Source organism: Taeniopygia guttata, chromosome Z, assembly GCF_048771995.1.
Source record: "Taeniopygia guttata chromosome Z, bTaeGut7.mat, whole genome shotgun sequence".
NCBI classification, from domain to species: Eukaryota; Metazoa; Chordata; class Aves; order Passeriformes; family Estrildidae; genus Taeniopygia; species Taeniopygia guttata.
The window spans coordinates 14,354,273-14,378,568 of record NC_133063.1 but is presented as its reverse complement, the minus strand read 5'-3'; the positions used below and the strand labels follow the sequence as shown (position 1 = coordinate 14,378,568).

At 35.8% G+C, this 24,296-nt stretch overlaps 1 protein-coding gene across 2 annotated transcripts in view; it reads left to right on the top strand.

Annotated features, from left to right (window-relative positions):
* Positions 1–24,296, top strand: part of ERCC6L2 (ERCC excision repair 6 like 2) — a 48,940-nt gene that overhangs the window by 8,896 nt on the left and 15,748 nt on the right. For both annotated transcript variants that reach the window (XR_012052781.1, XM_030257875.4), the window contains exons 6-17: positions 944–1,151; positions 2,559–2,699; positions 4,097–4,210; positions 5,637–5,756; positions 11,803–11,874; positions 12,460–12,605; positions 17,462–17,557; positions 18,915–19,014; positions 19,962–20,114; positions 20,788–20,868; positions 22,185–23,334; positions 24,035–24,189. Coding sequence is in view for 1 of the 2 variants with exons in the window: in XM_030257875.4 (XP_030113735.4) it covers positions 944–1,151; positions 2,559–2,699; positions 4,097–4,210; positions 5,637–5,756; positions 11,803–11,874; positions 12,460–12,605; positions 17,462–17,557; positions 18,915–19,014; positions 19,962–20,114; positions 20,788–20,868; positions 22,185–23,334; positions 24,035–24,189 (2,536 nt within the window). In the remaining variant the exon portion in view is untranslated. The remainder of the gene's footprint in view (positions 1–943; positions 1,152–2,558; positions 2,700–4,096; positions 4,211–5,636; positions 5,757–11,802; positions 11,875–12,459; positions 12,606–17,461; positions 17,558–18,914; positions 19,015–19,961; positions 20,115–20,787; positions 20,869–22,184; positions 23,335–24,034; positions 24,190–24,296) is intronic.

The following is a 24,296-nucleotide window of genomic DNA, read 5'->3' as shown; positions in this document are numbered from 1 at the left end:
ACTTAATAGATTTGGACTTCATCCCAGATGGCTTCTTTGGGGAATTTGAGAAGTAATTAAAATTTTTTTTTTTTTTTTTTTTTTTTTTTTCCCTGAGGGACACTCTTTTTCCTTCTGTCCTTCACCTAGCAGATAGGGAATCATTACACAACCTTGACCAACACAGTGCCTTTGCTCCAGTATGTGCAGGTCATTCTGACCTGCTTGGAGGATGAAAGTAGTAATATTTTGCTTTTTTTTTTCCAAAATACACAAGTGCGCATATTTGAAAAGTAGGTCTTGTCCAGAAAAACTTTAATGGTCAAGGAGAGGTGCAACTGACCATAGATACAAATCTAAATCTCCTGGGAATGCTTTGTAGAGGAAGAACAAAGCAAACATACTTTAAGTATAAAGACATACAGAGCAGAATTAGTAGGAAGAATATTTTAAGCTTAGTGTTCCATTTGGTTCATTGAAACTATGCTGATGCTGTTAGTAAATTGTTCCAATGTGTAATGCTGCCAACAATTACTAAATTCTTTCTACTATTTGGTTTCTCAAGATTTTATTTTGTTAATTGTAATATCTGCATATTCTGATTTCATAAAACCAGTAAAAATTGAAAACATGACTGCTTAGCTTCCAGTTTAGGCTCCTCAACTCTTGCAGCCTTGTAGTTTAGAGCTTCTGTATAATTGTGATTTCTGTTGTTCTGCTAAACTTTTTTCCTCATGATATTGGAACCGTTTTCCTGAGGGGTATGTCTTAGCATTTGAGGATCACAGAAAACAAAGGGAAGATGGCATGTCTTAAAATAGTGCATGTGTCTATTTGTACTTAAAATTTTTTGTAGTTTCTCTAGTGACTGCTACTTTAAGATATCTTGCTGTCAGAAAAAAAATAATTATGGTATGCTTTAAATCAGTGAATCGATACCCCATCCCCTTTTGTTTTTTAATAGGGCTGTACCAGGACTTTTAGGTAGCAGAGTACATTTCAAGAAGAAATTTTCTGATCCAGTGGAGCATGGCCAGAGGCACACTGCAACTAAAAGGGAGCTAGCAACAGGTCGTAAGGCCATGGTGAAGCTGGCAAGGATAATGTCTGGCTGGTTTCTGAGACGTACCAAAGCGCTTATCAGTGATCAGTTGCCAAAAAAGGAAGATAGGGTAAGAGTGCCTTCATGTTTCAAATACAATGCTAATAAATGTATCTCTTCTTTTTTGTTTTCTTGTTGCATTTTCTCTCTTACATCATGGCTGTAGTTTATGGTTCTTTCTTCATCTTTCTAACTTAAGAATCCATACCCTTGGAAAAAGTGCACTTGAAGTAGTGTGCTTTGTTCACATAATTACTATGATTGCACATTGAAATGGAGTTAATCAAGCATGAAAGTGCTCAACTAGTCTTCTGATTAGTGATTTACACATCTGTTTTATGTATGTTTGTGTCCTTACCTCTGCAAGCCCAAATCAATGTATGTAAATGTCTTGAAATTCTATGCAGAACTTGTGAATTTGCATCTTGACACTTTGTGTGTGGAACAGTATGCTTTTTACTCCCTTGTTTTTCAATCTTGAAATAAAAATCTCAGACAAACGGATTCTGTGATAGATTTGTAATCCTGTTCATCTGATGCAATTGTAAATATTACATGAAGTGATAATACTTTATTGATATAGCTAAGACTTCTGCTAAATCTTTTCATCTGAGTTGACAAATATGTAAGTTTGCATCTGGTTTTATTTTCAAAATTTGGTGTTTTTTCTTCATCCTTAGTTTATAATAATGTCATCTGGACAGTCTTCTGAAGGAAAGTTTAACACAAACATCAGTCAGTCTCCTTTCTGAATCTAGCAGGTTTTATTCTTTGCATTATCTTGTTAATGTGAGTACATGTTCAAGTTACTGCTGTATTATTATAGCTCAGCATGGTGCTGCTGCTATGTTGATAGTGTAGGTTAAGGAATGATCTTGGGATTTCTGTCTCCTGCTGCTTAAGACTAAAGATGTCATGGAGATGCCACCCATGGTCTTTCAGAAGAGGGATCAGAGTTTTCGCCATAGCACTGTGTAGTTCCTTGCCTTCTCATTGTTTATTCTGTTTGTCCCGCCTGTGGTAGTGCCATACAACTGCTAATGCCTAAAAAGGGGAAAGAAAGGGCAAATTAAGCACCTTGCAAAACAGAGAGAAATCTGTAATTAACATTATGCATTTCCTTCTCTCACTTTTCTTCCTCCTCCTATTCCTTCACAAAAACCATGTTTAAAGGTTTTGAGCAAAATGATAGCAGGTTCTTGTAGAATGACACTGATATTCTTTGTAGAATTTTGGGGTGGAATAAAATACGTATGCATACATTTTTGCTACAGTTTCATGCTCTTTTGGTGTCAAGATTCACTTTTTTTTTTTCATTTGGTGGTAGAATAATTTCCTGTACCTATTTGAGCAAGTATAGTATTTATTTCTACTTTACTTTCAGTGATCTGTGATTTGTGTTTTTTGATGCAGTGGTTTTTTTGCCTTTCATTGTATGCTGCACATGATAGTGTTTCTTGTGTTTTCTCTTTGGCAGATGGTCTTTTGTTCCCTAACTGAATTCCAGAAAGCTGTGTACCAGGCTGTGCTAGAGACAGATGATGTTACCTTGGTGTTAAGAGCAGGAGAGCCCTGTAGCTGCAATAGTGGCCAGAAGAGGAAGAACTGCTGTTACAAAGTAAGAACTTGGCACTGTTTGGATTTTACAGCATAGTCTTCTGAATTTCTCAAGTGACTCTCTGCTGATGAAGAGCTGACTGAAATGTTTGTCTAGTTGTAGCTCATCTTTTTGGGAAATCCCAGCTGGAAACATGGGGAGCTGCATCACAAGCATTATAGAGTTACATACTTAGGGTTACTGCAAAGCTGCTTTGCATGCCCTGAGCAGGTGATTGTTCCGTATGCAGTAAATTCTGGATCTTTTGTATTAATAAGTGCACCTGTGATTTAGTTGATTCTGGCAAGGGTATTGCATTGAGATGTTCAGTATATGTCAGGCATGCTGCTCCCAGGTGTGTCAGGGGGTTTGTGCAGGAGCTGGGAATGGGAGGCGCGCTGAACTCAGCAGGTTGCCTGGGTAGTTCTTGTGTTCTAACATTGACTTTGCCTTGCTTCATGAGGGGAGAACTATAACAGCACTGCAGAGCACAAGCTTTGCAGATTTCTTCAGTCTTCTCTGGACCTCTTTAAACCTTAATCAGTCTGGCTTTGTATTTATTTTGCTTACCTCACTCAGTAGGCTCAGATTAAGCACATCTTTTAAACATTTAGAAGCATAGGTCACACGCCCGTTTCTCCCTTTTATCTCTCTAGCCTGCTCTGATTCTTATGTAGTGTTTTGAGTTTTTTTCCAAATGATGTAGCTTCTTCAGTTTCCTGCATCTTTCTTTATAAGCAGTCCCCTTATCAGTTTTGTTTAGTATTCCATGGACAGTAGCCCTCTTTGCAGGCTTTCGTTTCTAGTGATGTTCTGTAGAAAAACAGAAATGCTAGTGAACTTTATTCACAAAAGGGCAGTAGGCAGGCCTGCTGATAGTTGAGTGCTCTTATGGACTGTTTTATTCCAAAGTTAACTGGGAAATTTAGTAATTTGAGAAGGCAAAGGAAAACAAATATTGATCAAGCTAGCCAGCCATAACTAGGAAGATAGCTGATGCTGTTGCACAGTTGCTGTTGCACTGTATAATGTCTTGAAGCTTGAATTATGCTATTTGAGATGTTTGTAAAGCTTTATAGGCGCTTGCTGGAGAGAAAAGTAAAGTAAGCAGTTGAAAGGTAAGAAGTCATTCAAACTGCTCTTGCTTGATTTAATTAGCTATAAAGTTACCATTTCTTGTTTACTGAAGAATTCTTGTTTATCTCCATGGGATGTCTGTAGAAGGGTGACAAAGCTGAAGGAAAAACAAAACTTGATTCGTTTTTGTAGAAATACAGTATTCATCTCTCGGGGATTAGTTATAGTACTAAAAATTGTTAAACCTGGTACAAGTTAAACTTGGTAAGAATAGTGCTTGCTTGACATTATTACTAATTTTCAGTAGTATTTGTTTGCATAAACTGAGCTTTTTTTTGTAGGCAAATGCACATGGTGAAACGATTAAGTCATTGCGCTTCAGTTACCTAATGATCCTACAGAAGGTTGCAAATCACGCCGCACTGCTGCAGACAGACAACACTAGCAAGGTGCAGGTTAGTTTCAAAAGTATCTAAAAAATATACTTTTGTAAAATGAATGGGATGAAAACTCTTGAATGAAAATTGCTGCTGGCCTCCTTATAAGTCTTAACTAACTGCAATTAAGGTATTTTTTAAAATTCCTATTCCATTCAGTCATACAGAATGCATACCTTGTAAAGATGTTATATAAAGCAGTATGTTCATTTAGTTGATTCTTACCTTAAAGTAAGAGTTATAAAACATCAAAGATATTAGGAGGGAGAGTAATTTTTAATGATTTCTAATAGTGCCATTTTTGTTACATATATGAAGAGTGCCTATGAGAGGAATGTCTTGGTGCAAATAAAAAAAATAATGGATAATTAGAATGGTTTTTTTTTTCCTCTGGTACTTTATGTTAAGAGTTTGTTTAAATAATGAGAAACAGGTTTTAGAAGAAATTGCTCAATGTAAGATCAGGATCACCTTATTTTGTTACTGTGGCACGCAAGAAGACCTACAAACGTCAGTTTCAGAAATGCTTGTTTGTGAGCCTTAAGATCCAGGAATGAGGAAAGGGATTTAGGGATGTTACAACTTTTTCTTAGAATCTATCAAGGAACAGAAACCAGAATGTCCTAGCTAATTTTGCAAGTTCCATTAAAGCAGTTTTGCTTTCTCATAAATGTTACTTTTCGTGTCTAGCACATTACACACAGCATGTTCCCAGATGTTTTCTGTGGGCTTTTTTGTGTACTGCATTTTTAGTTTTTATTGTTATAATATCTGATATTTAAATAAGCTCTGAAATCAAGGAATACAAGTATTTTGTGACTTAGAGTCTTCTGCATCATGCATAATTGCTAATTTTACCAACATCTATGAAAGAAACTAATACTTTGTAGTGTTTCTTACCCTGAGTATTGAAGGTGCTTATGTGTGTTATCCTTAGGTGAGAGATGTGGTCTTTTCTTTCTTTCTGGAAAAGTGGACTTAAAGTGTGAGGTTGTGATTAAGTTCAGAGCTAAATTTAGCAATGGAGCTTTATCTGGCTTTTGAACGCCTTAAGTCCATTTCCTGTACAGTTTTTGTTGTGGAACAATATGCAATTCCCATACTGGCTTGTTACCTGAGAAAGTCAAGAGAAATGTTGGTGCACAACCCTTGGGTAATGAAAACCTCAAGGCAGCAGAATTTTTTGAAACTGTCAGTTCTGGCCAGGAGAAGAAATTCTGAATATGATCCATGATTTCAGACTAAGAAATCTTTTGTTTTTAAATGAAACAAAGCAAAACACACAGGATATGTTTTATCCAGCAGTTTTGTAGTGAACTAAATAAAAAACCGCATAACTCTTGAGATACTTTGGCAGGTCATATTTCAACCTATTTAACTCCTTGCATTGCTTAATATAGTTCTGGTTTTTAACACCTGTTCAATCTTTCTGCTATTCTTCCAGGAAGTGCACATCAAACGAGTTTGCAGCCAAGTATTTTCCAGTTTTCCAGATTTTGTGCAGTTAAGCAAAGATGCAGCCTTTGAAACTATTTCAGATCCAAAATATAGTGGAAAAATGAAGGTAAACCCTTTCCTTAGAAAAAATATAAATTGTATTAATAGTAATAGATTTTGCCTGTATTATATTGTTATAAGAAGATATACACCTAATAGTTTTGGGGGTTTCAATTATTCTGTTTACTGTTCATCATACAACAGCAGGAATCTCCTGTCATGGATCAGTATTTATCTGGGCAAAGACTGGATAAGAGTAATCTGTGAAGCTAAAATTTTCTGAGATTTTAGCTTCACATGTTTGATGGTGGGCATGGAAACGACTCTTACAATCAACAGAACTATTGTTTCACAAAACCATGAATTCTGGTGACAGTCGGAAATATCTGTCAAAGAAAAGGAAGCAAAACAAAATCATTATGGTCTTAATGGTTTGTGCACAGCTTCAATTTTGTGTGTAGCTCCAGTTTCTCCTCTTAAAAAGCAGATGTTAGATTTGAACAGGTTCAGAGGACAGTTCAGAGAGGGGCCACAAGTATGGTTAGTAATGGTGTCAGAAGAGGCCAAGTAGGCTGGGACCCTCCAGACTGTAAAGAATGTCTTAGGGTAAATGTGAGTGGGTCCTACACAATCATGAATAGCGTGGAACTGGTGAAAATGTATTTGAACCCTTTCTTGAGCCCTTTGGACAGTAAATGAAAATAATAGTAGTTGTGCTGAAGATGACCAAAATAAATGTGTCTAGTATGAATTTGCAAAACTCCTCATGTCAGAAACTGTCTTTCTCTGGTTTCAGAGAGGAACAAAAGATGACATGATGGCATATAGTGTATCTGAGGATGATGTTATTTAATGTAGATGAAAAGTATGTCTAATATAACTAATTAAAAAGAAAACCCTACTAGTTTTAGTGGTACTCTGGAGCTGAGTTGGGAGGGATAGGAGCTATGCAGAATTCTGGCTTTCCGTAAGCCTGGATATTAACGTGTTCCTCATGGGACTGGTGGTAGTGGGAGGACTATGTTGCTGTAGCAGGAATGGCTGTTACCACTTTACTGATTTGTTACTATGTAAGCAACATCTTTCTTTACTGTTAATACATGTGTGTGAAATGCCTGCATATTAAATTTATTGTTTACACTTGATTATTTTGAGAATGTGAATTTATCTGTTAAACACATAGCTTTAAAAACCAAATCCATCATCTTCAGAAATTGAAGAACTGCTTATGAAGCAATTCTGTTACTAATTATTTCACCATGACATTATTCACATTGCTATTTGTCATTTTTGTTATTATTTTATTATATTTTTTTTCATATTATGTTCTTCTGGAAAAGTTGGCAGCCTGTGGCTTGGACTTGTACACCTTTGCCAGATAGCTGAGCCCAGAGAGTGGTGATGGATGGTGGCACATCCAGTTGACATCCAGGCACCAGTGGTGTCTCCCAGGGTTCAGTTTTGAGGCCAGTCGTGTTCAGCATCTTTGCTGATGATCTGGATGAGGGGATCAAGTGCGCTCTCAGTAGATTTGTAATCTTAAAATGGGTGGGATTGTTGATCTGCTGGAGGTTAAGAAGGCTCTGCAGAGGAATCAGTGGGCTGAAACCAATGGTATGAGGTTCAGCAAGACCCAATGCCAGGTCCTGCATTTGGCCACGGCAATCCCCTGCTGCACTACAGGCTGGGGCGGAGTGGCTGGAAAGCTGCCAGGTGAGAAAGGACGTGGAGGTGCTGGTCAACAGTGGCTGGACGTGAGCCAGCAGTTTGCCCAGATGGCCAGGAAGGCCAGTGGCATCTTGGCTTGTATCAGAAATTTTGTGTGCAGCAGGATCAGGGAGGTGATTCTTCCCCTGTGCTTGGTATTTGCTTGGAGGCTGCACCTTGAGCGCTGTATCCATTTCTGGGTCCCTCTGGGCGAGAAGGACACTGAGGTGCTGCCTGGGGCATGTTCAGAGAAGGGCGAAGGAGCTGGTGCAGGGTCTGGAGTGTCAGGTTTATGAGGAGCAGCTGAGACAGCTGGGATTTGTTTAGCCTGGAGAAAAGGTCTCCCCTGAGCCTCCTGCCTGCTCTGTACAACTACCTGAAATGAGGTTGTGGTAAGATGTGGTCCTGAGTTAATTTTGTGCAGTAGCTGTGAGGGAGTGGTACCTGAAGTGGTGTAGATGAGGCCAGAGGGTTGTTCTGTACATCCAAGAAAGCCACAGGTGTCCTGGAAAACAGCAAAGAACATGTGGCCACCAGGGCAAGAGAGGCGATTTTCCTCTTCTGCTCCATTCATGCAGTGTACTGTATCCAGCTTTCTCAGCACAAAAAGTACATGGACATGCTGGAACAAGTCCAAAGGGCCCATAAAGATTATTAGATGGGTGGAACACCTCTTCTATGAGGAAAGGCTGAGGAAATTGAGGTTGCTGAGTCTGGAGAAGAGAAGGCTTTTGGATAATCTTTTTCCTGCCTTTCACTGATGAAGGAAGTCTAAAGTAATCTGGAGAGGGACATTTTACAAAGATAGGGAAAGAAATAATGGCTTCAAAATGAAACAGAGTAAGTTTAGGTTGGATAATAGGAAGAAATTCTTAACTGTGAGGGTAGTCAGGCACTGGAGCAGGTTGTCTTTAGAAGCTATGGATGCCCTGTCCATGAAGTGTTCAAGGCCAGTTAGAATGGGACTTTGAATCTAGTAGGTGGCATCTCTGCCCATGGTGGCATGGTTTGAAACTAAATGATCTTTAACTGAAACTATTATATGATTCAGTGATCTTTGTGCCTGAAAGGAGGATAATGGTTATATAGCTATCATTGAAAATAAGCTGGGTTTTGGGTCTATTAATTTTAATTTGATGATGCCAAAAACCAGTTCAACCGGTCATACCTTTTTGATGTGGTGACTTGTTTTTTTGTTGGTTTTTTTTTGCCTAAATTATAGAATGGAAGCTATTTGTGATGATTGTGCATTTTATATTGTGAAAGCAAAATCATTCAGGAAGTATCTAATTTAGAAAGTTGTCATACCATAAGAATGTAATCACAGAGGAGTCAACTGGTACTAGGGGTAGGAAGTGGCTTTATAAAATTTTAACGTGTTTATTTGGAAATAACTGAGACTAATTATAGTAAAATGTTTTTAATAACCTTGTTGCACTGTAGTAGTTTGCATTTCCTAAATGAATAAATTAATCATTCATTTCATAAATTCTAGAAACTAAGTGACATTCTTTTGTAACTTTCATCTGGTAGTGTAGACTGGATAAGTATTACTTTATCTTTTAACTTAAAATTCACTACAGACTACATAGAAATTTTGGTACAGATGATTATTCTTTTGTAGATAAACATAGTTGCAAAGGAATAGTTTACAGCATTTTTAAAAAAAATTATTCAGGAAGGGGGAAAGGCTGTGATTTTTTTAAATGTTTATTGGTTAAGCAGCTGTTACTGTTTTGCAGAGTTGAAAAGGTTCCATCTGCTTAGCCTATGTCTTCTCCAACCACCCAGAGAAAAAACACACAGGGAAATATTCTGTTATGGAATATGAATTACTTCCACCAGTAAAACTAGATTTGCTCGTATGCAAGGGTTAAAGAGTATTTGTGTCCTACCTGCTGCTTTTGTGAGTCATCTCTTGTGTTTTGCGAGCTGTAGCATTAACATACCACCCCAGGCTTTTTGCTCTGAATTTTGGATTACAAGAGCCTGGAAAAAACAGTCCTACAATCCAAATATACAACATGTACAATCATTGATGGTGTACCTAATACAGTATAACGAGGACGCTTATATATCTGTGTTACAGTGGGAGATGGGTAATACACAGCAATTAAAAGCTGCGGCTTTTTTTTGTGAAATTATCCCCTCCTTTTCCCATGTACTGCAGAACATACAGTTTGCAAGCTTTGTTGACATGTTTTATTACAAGGTAAATTTCATGCTTAAATGTTTAAATAGACATAGTTAAATATGAGAACTGAGTGAAAGGAATGTCATGTTTTGTTTGGAAACAGCTGTTTTTATGTCATGATGTTGTAAAATAGTGGACACCTACAAAGTTTAAAGACAAGTTGTTCATTGCTTTTGAAACACAACGATTTCAGATTGTCCACATGGAAGTATTGGGGACTGCTTGGAAAATAAAATAACTGAGGATAGCTTTAGAATCCTGCAGTAATTCCCATTCAAACTACCTTGTTTGATTATTTCTACAGTTTTGTTAAAATTGTGTCTCAGAGAGACTCTATAAGCTTTTTAGGTGTAAAGGGTTCTTAAATATCTGGGCCATTGAAATATTTTTTTTTAAGATTTTTTTTTTTTTTAACTGCATACATTTCCACAGAGAGCCATTTGTGGGGTTTCAGAATACTGTTCTTTATACAAATCTCTTAGGAATAACTCTTGTATTGATTTAATTAGTTTTGCTTGGGATATCATCATTCAGTAGGAAAATGGAAGTCTCTTGGAGCACTTTGCAAGAAATGGTAACCTCTGTCATTAAACATAACCCTGACCCAGGCAGGGCTGGCTTTGAAGCCTTAAAACATATTGCAGGCTAGCTTGAACATCTCTATAGAAAAAAGTTCTCAAAAGCAAGAGGTAAAATTTCATCACATATAGCTGACTCACAATGGGTAGCAACGGGGAGACGTATGCTTAAATCCATGTGGACTCTTAGAACATGTGACTTCTGCTTGAGTATGATCAAGCGTTTCTGTTTTGGGCTAAAAACATACAGGATAATATTCTGGTGTGCAAATGTAGAATTTGCTTCCCTTTGGTGCAGAAACATTCATTGCTTTTCCCTGTTAGAGTTGTTTCTTACTCCAGAATACCTAAATTCTCCATGGAGAAGAAATTGATCCATTTCATTTAAGTGAATTGGGTGGATTTATTTTTGTATTCTCCTATAGGAAATTCACTATTTGACCTGTACTTTAATAATAACAGCAATAACACAGAAGCCAATTCCTTCTAGTTTAAAAGAATGTCACTTCTGTTTCTTTTCTTAATGTGGCTAAATAAAATGCAAATGTGAGTAGTATACCTCCTGCTAAGTGGCCTGTTGTGCATTTTTCCCCAGTAAAATAAATCCTAGTTTATATGTTCATGTACAATGAAATGAGGCCAAAAAAATCTGTCATTTGTACCTTGTTTTCACTTGTAACAAGCTGGCTAACATTTACTAAGGAGCTCATAAGTGACATATAATTACCATTTTATGTTCTAGATATTGTCCAAAATTGTAACACTCGTACAACCATTCATCATTATTTGATTGTCAAAGACTTATTAGGCTTGTAGTTAAATAATTATTGATTAACAGTTTATCTATTTATCAGTGAATAAATACAATTTCAAAAATATTTATTGCCCAGTGGGAAAAAGCTACGGTCATGGTACAGAAAATTCCTCTTTTCCCATTGTGTATGACTTCAGCACAGTGCTCTGGAGCTGCCATTGCCAGATGTGGACATGGTTCTTTTGACAATAACAGTATCACTATTATACACAAGGCTCTGGGTTATTTGCTTCCCCACCAGAAGAACGTTGTGTGTGGGCGGATTATTGGCATTTCAAGGTCTGTGCAGAGTCTGGGAAGCTGGATCCTACTGTAAACAGAGCAACAGATGAGAGTGGGAGAGGGGAGAGGCATACATCTCGCTGATTATTTTAAGAAGACAAGTTCCAACAAGCTCTGAACTCAGATGTAGGACAGGAAGTTTAAACAGACCTTGGAGTTTTCAGGATAAATATCTGCTTTTTTAAAATGAAAAAACTCAGAATCTGAGCTAAAATGTGACATAAGTAATGTTTTATTGCAGTCTATACACTGACACAAGTAGCTTCTGAATCTACCTGTTAGTGGTCGGATAACCTTTTCACAGTAGGATTTCCATGTACATCATTGAAAATGCAAAGTTCCAGCATCTCCATTACCTTTGGGCCATTTATTCTGTTAGTAATGATTTTCGTTACGGCTCTGCTTGGCTGTGCAAATAAGCTTCAGTGTAGCCTGTTTGGAGGTTCAAAACATGAGTTAAGTGTGTGCAAGATAACACGATAAAAATTTAGATTTTACATAAAAATGTCTTCATTTTTCTGCTGTGCTTCAATTACAGGTCCTTCAGCAGCTTTTAAATCACTTCCAAAAAAATAAGGATAAAGTTCTTCTTTTCTCCTTTTCCACAAAGGTGAGCTCCATGTTATTTTTATCAATTGACTGCAGCAGTAAGTTCTGAAGTGTGAATCTGAAAATTGACATCTTGTCAACCATGTTTCCTTATTGTTTTTATTGTTCAGAGTAATTATGAGAACAGTGTGCCATACTGCACAAGTATGTTGAAACCCTATGTTACTTTATGATAAAAATGGTGATGGCAGAACAAGTGTAACACTCTTCTGTTTTCCCTAGAGCTTTCTGAAAATAGTTGTTTCAAGTAATTGGAGATTGCTAAGATGGGAGGAAGCTGCTTAAATGGACTGCTTGCTGACTGGGTTGGATTGAGTGACAGGTTGCGATGAAACAGGCAGCCAGGGTGGGATGCTGGAGTCAGACCACAGCACACCAGTATTAAACACCTTGAGTGCTGTAGAATCATGGCTAAAGAGAATCATGAATGTTGATACCAAAATGGCAAATATTTACCATAATTAGCAATGGTGGTGTACTAAAAATGTATATGAAAAACATGGTCCCTGTGATCATGTTTAATTAAAAAGATACTATTACGTACTTAACTTTTTTTTCCCCCTTTTTTCTTCATTTTTCCACTCAGTTGCTAGATGTGCTAGAACAGTACTGCATGGCATCTGGGCTAGATTACCGAAGACTTGATGGAAATACAAAATCAGAAGATAGGATCAGAATAGTAAGAGAGTTCAACAGCCTTCAGGAAATTAACATATGTCTTGTATCTACAATGTAAGAAAATTTAACTTTTAGTTTGTTTCAGTATGTCTGTCTAGTGTTAGTAAATTGGTTACTCTGCATTTTTCTTGCTGAGCTTGTGAGGGATTACTTTTTGAGAAGGTGAGAGTAAGTGTAGACTTACTGCTTTGGTCTGAAGCTTCTTAAAATATATAGACACTTTCTCCCTCCTTCCTTTCTGCATTGTGAGTATTTCTAAGATCAGAAAGAAGTGAGTCTTCTGGATCCTAGTTTAAAGTTGTTGTGGGATTGAAGAAGCAGTTTTAAACATTACTATTAAAACATTATTATGTCATTATCTACAAAAGGCTTTTAATTTTATTGGAGACAAACTCAGTTTCTTGTTTTACAGTAGTAGAACTAGCAAGTGAATTTGAACATGAAGTGCCATATTGAACTGAAAAATTCTCACTATTACTGCAATTTATTAATCATGTTAATTAGCTGGCATGTCTATTTCAAAATATTTCAACAAGATCTTTTATTGTCTTTTTAAAATGTATTTGCCTATCAGATTTGCATATCAATTTATGATGGATAACAACTTCTTTTGAAATAGATTATTATGTTCAACTAAAGTTCTTGTTACTATAATGACTATTTATTTGTTTTATTCAGGTTACTTCCTTGCTCCATCTTACATGAAATTTTTTTACTGGGTAAGGGCAGAAAAGGAGCAGAAAGAAGCTTTGCTTTTTTTGTGTCCTACCCAGAGGGGAAAACTCAGTGACACTTGATGAAATATGAGTATCTGATGACTGTAGTTTTTACTGGAAGTGGGTGTGTTTGAGTTAGGAGGATCCAAACTACCTCTATATAACTAGAACAGACGTCATCTTAAAGGCTGTTGCAAGTGGATGTCAGAGCAGTCTTCACATACTCTGCTTATGTATAGGGTTGTGCAGAGATTTGTGATACTGGTCGTTGAAGAGATTTGTGATACTGGTCATGTACATCGGCTTGTAATCTCTGCAACTGTGAAATCTGGCCATGAGCTTCTCTTAGACCTTCATGGGTTCATAACCCTTTGTCCCTGAAGACAGAGGGAAATTTCTGAATCTATAGCATTATGAAGGACTAATTTTTGCTTCAGTCAGTACTGTAATCATAGATCTATTAGTTCTCTTTCATTAATTTAAATCAAAATATAAATGAAGGTCAACTAAACAGAGATGGGCTTTATCCTCTCTGTTTTGAGAGCTTGTGTATAGAGACTAGTGAGCCTTCTCTGCCTGCTGATGGTGCTGGAGAAAAGGCTTGATTCGGTTGTTTGTAGTTTTACTTACCTTATGAAACAAGTGAAAGGAACAAACCATAATGGAATTACAGTCAGTATAACTCATGTGTTGTAAGCACAACAGTGGGTGCAATTGTTTGCCTAGTTTATTACAGATAACAGGAAGTGACTTTTTTCCTTGCTTGATGCACAGGAATGGAAGCATCTTTACATTTGTAATCCTTTGGAAATTAGTAAGTGATTTATCCTGCTTCTGCTATACAAGATATTGATCTTTCCTCTCATTCAGATTTCAGACATATATATATAAAATAATAATAATGCTTTAGAGTATATTCTGTATTTTCCATTACAAAGGACGTTGATAGAATTGGTTCATACTTTTCTGTCTGTACTTTCTTGCAAAGTTTCTGGCTGACTGCTCTGTGTAGTCAATTTACTGTGAAGGTCTCTTTGCTCAGAGAACCGAATGTTGATTTTCACTGAAAATACTTGCATGGTCTTTTGGATGTGTAAGTCCATTCTGCAAAGGGTGAATTCTCTGCATAGTAATCTTGAGACTGCCATTATGTTCACTGGCACAATTAATATGCAACTTGGAAAACATAAAACACCAATCAGAGAACTACAGTGCAGTGCTGATGATAACTTTCACTATTAAATTTGCAATATTCATATTTTATGTTCCTTTGTTTTTAAAATCACATATAGAGATAGGGACCCATAGAGATTTGAAAATCCTGGTTTTAATTAAACAGTGAAAATTTTTGCTAAATGGGACCTTAAAAAAGAAAATAAAAGAATAAAGAATAAAAAAATAAAAGTTTATCTATCTTTAGACATCAGTCTTGAAGTTAATATTGCTACCAAGCATGGGCTATCCCTAATGCTTTTATTGACAGCTGTGACTAATACAGCTTTATGGATAAATATATTTTATAGGTGTTGAGAGAAAATGTAATTGATTTCTTCAGAGCTTGTACATTTAATCAAACCATTAGATCATGAATTTCAGGTTGAGCACTAGGGAAAAATAGGTATACACCTGTTGGAACTTCTAAGTCTCATGAAGTAATACCTGTTTGAGACTACTTCTGTCTTGCACTGGTGTTGCTGAGAAAATACGTGATTATTTAGAAAAAGAGAAGAGGATTTTTAGGCATGCTTAGAAACATTAAAATTATCGCAGGAGTTGCTGTAACTTGATAGGAGAATGTCAAACCTTTCAATTCCGCTGGTGCTTCTTAGCCAAAAGAAGGGAAACTGTGTATGCACCAGTACCAAAGTCAGCACAGTTCTGTTCCATCGTAGTTTTCTGGAATGAAGCAAAGCAGTAAATATGCCCGCCTTTAAATCACTGTTTCTGGATTTTTTTTGTGGTAGTCTTTCTCTAGGTTGGTTCTGTCAGAATTAATTGTTACTTAAAATCCATTTCTGCTTCTCAGCTTTCTTTTTATGTAAAGATAAATGTCTAGAGAAATTTGTAGATAATTTTTATCATGTAAGGCCCACTTCCATTCTACCTGCAGCATTCTTTACTACTGTCCATTACTGGCCTGCTGTTAGTTACTTTTTACTTTTGCATGGCTTTATTTAGCTTTAATTCTTTCACAGCAATGTTTTGAATAGCTTTAAGTGTGCATATGATAACATCCAAAGAACTTTCAGCCACAAAAACCTCTCTGGAACAAAGAGCATAGAAACCATAGAAAACCTAGCTTGGTAAACAGAATTACATAATTAAAACTTTCATAGACCCTTTCCTAATGTAGCATTGTTCTGTACCTTTTGAGGTACTAAGTTGGGCAGTTTTAAGTAAGATGGTCTTCTGAAAACAGTTCTTTTTAACAAAACTCTTTATTTAAACCATATCATAGTAATTTGCATGGACCAAATTGCAGTAATGATTAACTGCTAGTTAAAATGAAAGGTAAAATGTAGTACGTAACTCGCAATGCAGAAGCTTCTGCATTTGTTCTCTCTATGAAGGATATAAGAGCCATTCCTTTCTGTTTTGGACTAACTGAAATTTTGGGTCATACCTAAAAACACTGAAAGGTAAAATTATTATAAAGCTAGATATCCTATTTTGTTAATTTTTATGGACAGTTGGTTTTACCTCTTGACTTAGGTTTCAGTCCAGCGGCAGGGCTGGTTTGGAAACAGGAGAGCCTAAAGTCTTACTAAAAAGAGGTTTTTTTCATTAAAAAGAAACACGCTAAATGTGAAAAATACCGTCATGTATTCTGAAAGAAAAACCCAACCCAAATATTGTTATTCAGTAGTTCACAGTTTCAGAATGTGAGTTCTCTAGAAGCATCCATTAATATTGGCAAGTTTCTATATCCCCTCCCTTTCCGGATATAACTAATCCAGAGCTACACCATACTTAGAAGGGAAAGGCCACAGCTGCATTTACATTGACGTGGACTCCTTGAAAACCAAAAAGTGGTGAGGGCTCCATAAGTTTTTGGTTTCTGTCTCCATTCACTCTTATACCTGAAAACTTTACCTTTCTTGTATTTCTTGTGCACTTCAAACAAGAAAAAATTAAAGTAATCTGTTAAACCAGGTGCTTGATAAGTTAAATGGGATTGACTTTCTCAATTTTGCAGTACTGCTTTCAGAAAAATGGCACACTTCAAATTAGTGATGCCTATGCTAATGTGAATAATTGTTTTAATAGTTTATTTAGTACTAGTATTTAGCTTGTGCTTGTGTCTTTTGTATGATAGTTGGTTGAACCAGTCAAAAGAAAATTTCAGTATTTGCTTGCTTTGCAGCTGGATGAGAAGTGGTATTTTCCTCACTTTTGGTCCTATCAAATTATTCATCTGTGCACATGCCAAATTCCAAGTAACTGAGCAGTTTGGCAGGGTTCAGCAGTTAACTGCCTCAGGTTAGATATATGCTTGATTTCTTGTCTGGCTTGCAGGTTTTACCTGGAAACACTTTACAGCCATTGAGTGTCATAAGATGATGCAGGTGACTTTTTCCTTTTAATGACTGGTACAATTGTTGCTCATATGCAGATACATGGCCAACAGCTGAGTAACTTACTGTACAAATACACTTCTGTTAGTTGTTAATGCTTACATGTGGGTTACCTGTGATTGTAACCACTTTAGTGAAAGTTGCATAGCAATATTGTCAAAACCTATGTACTGAGATTAGATTAAGTAAAATTTCACCTGTAATTTTCCTGCTTCCATAATGTTAACTGACATAAAACTGATTATGAATTTCATTATAGTATTTAGGGGTGTTGCCCTGTGTAGGACTTAATGGGAATGAAGTAGCAACAGGGATTTTTACTAAGTAAGTTGATAGCAGTTGGTTATGACTCAGCTATTTATCCAGTCTGTAACAGTGTTGATATTTACATGAGAAAACTGCATTTTATGGCAGTGGTTATTTGAATACTTGATGGTTGTTAGTACAACAGTAACACAAAACTGTACTGCACTGTTTTCAGTATCTTTTTTTCTTTTTTTTTTTTTTTTTTTTTTTAATTGGGGAAGGGTAGGCCAGTGTGGACCTAATACAGAACCATCTAGTTGCAGTTTTTTTCGTACTATCATATAGTTCTGGTTTCTCATTTTTATGTTTTTAGGGCTGGTGGACTGGGTCTTAATTTTGTTGGTGCCAATGTTGTTATACTGTTTGATCCTACATGGAATCCAGCAAATGATCTTCAAGCTATTGACAGGTACACTCTCAAAATATAGAACTTGATCCATGTTGCACTCTTCCATTCATTCTGTAATCTGATTGTCCAACTAAAATTTTTTTCTCAAGTAAGAAATTTTTTACATTGTCTGATTCATCCACAAGACAATAGAAAAAGTCCAACTAAATTAGGCTTTAGCTTTGATGTGGTTATTTTAACCCAAATTTTACAATGTATTTTCCTTTATTTCTTTTTTTGCAGCACTGGGCCAAACAAAAACTCAAAAAATCCTCCTTGTGGTTACTCTAACTTTTTGTCATCTCTGGAATATATGTGTGTAGATGACATTTTTCTTGTATTCTTCATGAAGAATACATTGTAGTTGACCCTGTTTCAAATGGTGTTTTGAATTCCCAAACCCTAAAAGACAGGGTCTCTTTATGTTCTCTTCTACTCAACCATTGTGGAGATTAATGTCTTTTTAGCAATCATATCTATCTCTGATACTATGGTGTTGGAGTATTTCTAGTAATGCAGATTTTTCTTTCAAGGCTTTTTGACTGTAGGATATTTCCCTAGGAATACAAGGCAGACTGCTGACCTTTAAGTAACTGAAGTAAAGAATATTGAAAACCTATAAAAGAATATTAAAAATTCAGTAGATTTATATATTTTCATGAGCAGAAATACACTTGTTTCTGTTATCTCATGCAATTACATAATTCTGTTTTAAGGGTCTTTATGATTTCTAGGATGTGTTTATGTGCAGCTGTTCTAGAGAAGTATATCAGAAACGTGTTGGGGACTATCTTTAAAGAATCTTTGTAAGACCACATTTCTATGAATTGTTTTCGCTTCCTATGAATTTTGTGGAATATAGTCTAGTAGAATTCTCAGAATTTACCATTTAAATAGAACACTGTCAGTTCCTTACCTGTTTTTATGATGTTGTATCTTGTAAAGTAATTTATGAAGTTAAGGAACCAACTGCTCCAAGAAATCCATGAGTTAATTCCTGTATAATGGTAATAGGAGAATACTTTGAGCAAAAGTAGGTGGAGACACAAAAGGAAAAAAAACTCAACAAACCTGAGATAAACAGAGAAGATGTGTTTTGTGGAGAGGCGGGAGGCAGTTCTTGTGATATAAAATGAGAAGGCTTTTTAAACTGGAGAGGCCTGGAGAGAAATATGAAATACTTAAACGTAAAGGGAAAGGAAATCAAATACTGAGGAAAATTCAGAAAAATAAGGAAAACAACGCAGTCAACATATGCATAATTTCGATTAGTCCTGTTTTATTAGAATGCACTTTTGTATTTACTTTGTTTACTGTTTATTCCTACCCTTAGAACTCTCATTTCTTAAAATGTTTTTAATGTACCATGTCCTTGCAGAGCTTATAGAATTGGCCAACACAGAGCTGTTAAAGTGTTTAGATTGATATCCTTGGGAACTGTGGAAGAGATCATGTACTTGCGACAAGTTTATAAACAGGTAAAGCTCACAAACAGTTTAAATGGGGAGCTCTTCCCAGCAGTTTCAGGGACTGAAAGCTAATCTAGCCTGTAGTAAAACTGTAGTTTACCTTGTGTTTATGGTATATGATGTTTCCTTAACATACTAAGCCAAAGTGCATCATTTAGCAGCTGTTAAAGAATGGAACTGAATTATATTTGTATTCAAGTGTTTTTCTGTAACTGATGACAGTTTAATTATGCAGTGTACATTATTCAGGTTATACAGAGAGCTGCTTTTATTTGAAGACTTATAAAGTACAACTGTGATAGTTGTAGTAAGTATCTGCAGCAGTTTGATTCACCAACTTTGTCTCATGGAATTCTGGAGAAAGTAAAGCAAAAATCTTGCTGATGCTATAGAAGAAAAGTTGGTGATCTCTTAGAAAAAGAAGACTGGAATTTTTGGTCCAATCTGCTTGGATTTCCAAAAGGCATGTATAAGTCTTGATAGGATGTATAAATCTTTTTTTTCCATTTTTTTCAATTGGCTTGTATTTTTCAAGTTGAATAAGCAGTAATAAACAGAGTAATTATAAATCTGAGGGTTGGGGCTTTTTCAGCTATACTTGGATTGCTTTCCCTTAGCAAGTAAATATACAGTGCAAAGGAAGGTGAAAAAGTGCTAATAATTTAGTACAGTGGAGCTGAGCTGTCAAGATACAGAGGAGTGCCAGTAACATGAATAGTAGGTATCTGATAATAGGCAACAATGCAGTAAAACTCTTCTTTAATTCAGTAAAGCAAAGCAGGTTCATATTATACCACAATCTATTATACCAACATCTGCCAGGGAAATTAAAATATCCTCTCTTAGGAATTTCTGCTTGTTCTAGCTAAAGCTGTGTATATAATGTGGGTGCCAGGAAATTCTGACATGTTCTTGTAGCAAACACTTCTGAAATCTCTTGTGTTGTTCTGTTTTAGCAACTTCACTGTGCAGTGATTGGAACTGAAAATGCCAGGCGGTATTTTGAGGCAGTGCAAGGATCAAAGGAGCATCAAGGAGAGCTTTTTGGGATTCATAACCTTTTCAAACTTAGGACTCATGGGTCCTGTCTTACCAAAGACATACTGGAGGTAGAAGTACTACCCTTTTACTTTTAGATACTAGTTTTACATTTTTCATTTCTTCACAAGGCTTTTTGGTCGTTGTTTTGAATGGAAACACTATAAAACAGAATCATGAAACTTAATAAATACTTGTCTGTGCAATGACTTGAATGGAATAGGCATGCTAATTTCTCATTCTGATATAGACCATATAAATTTCTCTAAATCCAAGAACGGTAAAAGCTTGGTTTATAATTTTCATAAATTTCCTAGTATATATATTTTTCTGGTATAAAAACTACGTATATTATTTTTTGATAATTTCATGTAGCTTTGTGCACAGATATCTTTTATGCATCAGTAACTGATACTGACCTTTTAAGGCAGAATTTTTACCATAAAAATATTTTTTATGATCACATTAACCTTTTTAGTGTACTTTTTGGGATGTCAATAATTGTTAAAAAAAAAGTTTGCTAGCTTACATCTTCAAATTTATTGCAGCTTTATTTCATATTTCTTTTTCTTTTCCTTTTTTTCTGTTACTTTTCCTCTCTAGGAATTTAGTCTGGACTTTGCTTATTCTACTTCTGGTGCTTACACTTCTTTTTCTGTGCTTGTCTCTGTGTGTAATAAAAGCTGTATCTGTTTATGTAATAAAAGCTGTATCTGTTTATGTTAACATATTTGATTGTCTTAGAGGGAAGGACGGGTAGAAGCAGGAGTCATGACAGCAACTACATGGCTGAAGGAAGAGAATCGTTCATGCAGCTCAGAAGAGGTGAGATGTCCTTGTGGACTGTACACCAGAGCATGACAGACCTCTAATTCCCAGTATTGGAGTGGCAAATGTGGGCAATATATCATTAGGCTGGTAATACTTTTACCCTGTTGTTAGGAAGATTTTGTTTAGGGAATTGTGGAAAGGAGTACAGGTGGTTTAGATGACTGAAAGCTTCAGGTTTTGTGGAACTCTGGAAGACCTGGGTTATTTAGTTGTTGTAGTCAGACAATCAGAGTGATTTCCACCAAACCAGTGGTCTGTTCAATACTGTCTTTTTTGTTTTTAATGTATGTAATTATCTAATGGTTTCCTTCTGGAATAAGATCTTTTTTTTTTTTTTTTTTTTTTTCCAACAAAGGTCGGTTTTAATCGGAGCATTGCATTTGTAGGAATGTTTTGGCTGAGTGCCATGTTCAGGTACTTTGAGTAAAGTTATCACTAGATTAGATTGCACTGAATTATATTACAAATTATCCACTATCTCTTATGCCTTTTGGAGATTTGTGTGAGTATATGTCAGTATTTCATGTGACGTTCCATTGATCTCAGTCTCATATTCATGATACATAACTGGATGGTCATGATCTCACCTATGACTTGCTGAAAAACAGCAACTTTTTAAGCTTATGTTAAATGCTTTTTGATGAGCAGAATTATATCAGGATTAATAAATTAAAATTAAAACGTCTCTGAATACAGCATTTTGGTATTTGCTGTTCTTCCATTTACAGGCTGTCATAATTCTTACCTCAGTATAGTATGCAGTTTTGGAGCGGTATTCTGGACTTTAGGATCTTTAAAATGTTTTAAGATTGCCTGGGTATAGTTTTGTTTGAATACAGTAGGCCTTGATGAATTTTGGAGTGGAATGTTAGCACCCGTATACAAGGAAGTAAACCACTGCACAGATATTTATTTTTGTTATGAATGTCATTATACACAATATTAAAGTTTGAATCATAAAGTCATCTTCCAAAGCACCCTTGAAAGATGAAAAGTGGCAATGAGATTAGTGTAAACTTAAAAAATATGGATGTGGATTGAAAAGGCATAAATTGTTTTAGAAGTGTACAGCATATACTGTCTCAAGTACATAATACTATTGGTTATTCTCAGTGTTTTTCTGATAAAAATATTCTGCCAGAGACTTCAATAATTTCTCATTATGAATTATTTTGCATTTTATAATATTATTTTGCATATTTTTTGCTTGAGTGACAGTGAAAATCTGCTTTTTTTACACTGCTTTGGAATTAGGCATGTTGTGTACACTATAAATCTTAAATAACCTTGTAGTATTTTTTTATTTTTAGTATGAAGAACCAGACTGTCAAGAAGATGGAGATCCTCAAAGCGTTCGGGCACAATTAAAAAGAGAAGAAACTGAATTTTGGGATGATTTGAGTGATGATGATGTTCTGGAGAGTTCTGTGAAAAAATCCGACAGAAGGAAGCCATGCAATGAAAATAGTTTTGTGGTAACAAAGGGACAGCTTTCCTTAATACAGTGTGGATTCTCTAAGTTGTTGCAGAGAGAAATTAAGACTACCAAAGAAGGGGATCATAATTATAACTCTCATCATTCAAGTTCTAATGATCACACTATAAGAAAAAATGTAAATAGCAAGCATGGTGGTTTTCAGAATTGTCAAACCGTTGTGCCTGTTTTGGAGCATGGGAAAGCTGTTCTGTCTCCAAATGGAAGTGATAAACAAGATATGCATAGTACAGAATGGCTTGGTTTATCAGGCTCTGAGGAGGAAGGGGACAGAAAAAATGAGGATCAAAGCATTTTAAAACAATGTGACATAGTCATGGAAACTGAAAGTAGTTCCGAAGCAGATGATGATGTCATCTTTCCTACCCAAGTTCAAGTATGCCAGCAACCAGTGCTTACTAAAGAAGATGAAATGCATAGGTCAACATCTGAAAATTGTGAAGAGTTAGCAAAAGAAAAAGCTGGGTTTGTGTTTAAGGGAAACAGTAGACAATTTGGATTCCACAGTGCTGAGTCAGATTGCACCATACCCATTGAAGATGTCAAGAATGACATAGATTTGAAAGGAGCAAGTGACATAAGTGATGAGTCTGATGATATTGAACTTCCCTATAATTCTGAATCAAGAAAGCTAGGAACTCGGCGTTTTCCAAAGTGGAAAGAATCTCTCCCACAAGTAAAGAAGCCCTACAGAAAAGGAGAGGAAAGTCGTTCTCAGAATATAGATGAATTCTCATCCTCTGAAGAAAGCTCTCCAATTGAGAAAATGCATGCCAGGAAGCAAAGCAATAGGAGTAAACAGCAGAGCAGCAGAATTCAGTTTGGGTCTAAAATGCTGTGTCCTATTCAAGATACCTCTGTTGCACAAATGAAGTCTAAAAATTATGCTGTGCGTAGAACATATGCAAGTAAAACTGTATTTGAGCATCAAGAGAAAAATATGGAATCAATGGACAAATATTTAGGTAACTATTAAGTTTATTTGTTAATTTCACTTCAACTGAAGTAATAACATATGTCTAATTTACCATCGTCAGCAGGTTTTAAGTTCTTGTTGCTGTACATTATTTTTTGTTATGTAGTAAATGTTCTGCTAAGTTATTATTCAGTAATATCTTTCTGTAGCTTTCTTTTTATTAGTCTTACTGTTTTGTCTTATAGGCTGACAGGCTGCTTTGTAATTCTTAGTTAAACTCTTACCATCTCTTGAAATATGCTGCAATTGAAGATTTATTAAAAATCCACAACCTAAATATTTGAACTGTAAAATCTTATGAGTCTTGACAGGGCTGTTAAATAAAATGTACAGAAAAAAAAGTGGCGTGCAAGTTTTAAACACCACGTAGAAGACTTGATTCCTAAAGACTTAATTTTAACCATTGACGTTGCAGCTGTTAAGCCATAGATGCTTTGAAATGTCTTTGTCCATATGAAAATAACCACACTGAAATTGAAGTAGTGTTAAACTATCTGGATAAATCCAAATAAGTCTAATGATTGTTGTTAATTTCACAGATCTGAGTAACTTGGTTCTGAGTGAAATCGTAACAAATTTTACAATTTCAGTATAATTTTTTTTTAAATTACAGTATCTTTCAGTGCAAATGTGTACCTTCAGAGTTTTGGAATAACTAACATCCTTGTATTTTTCTCATAATGTATCAGATGGTGTTCAAGAAGTGGCATATATTCATTCAAATCAGAATGTGGTTGGATCCAGCAAGGCTGAAAATCACTTGAGCCGATGGGCGGTGCATGATGTATTTGAGTTGAAGCAGTTTTCCCAGCTCCCTGCTAATGTAGCTGTCTGTAGTGCCAAGGTAAAGAGATATTTTTGGAAATGTCATTTTAACTTTTATTTATCCTCATTTTTCATCGTAAAAACCTCTAAAAAACTTGTTTTTCTGTTACTGGCCACCATGAATGA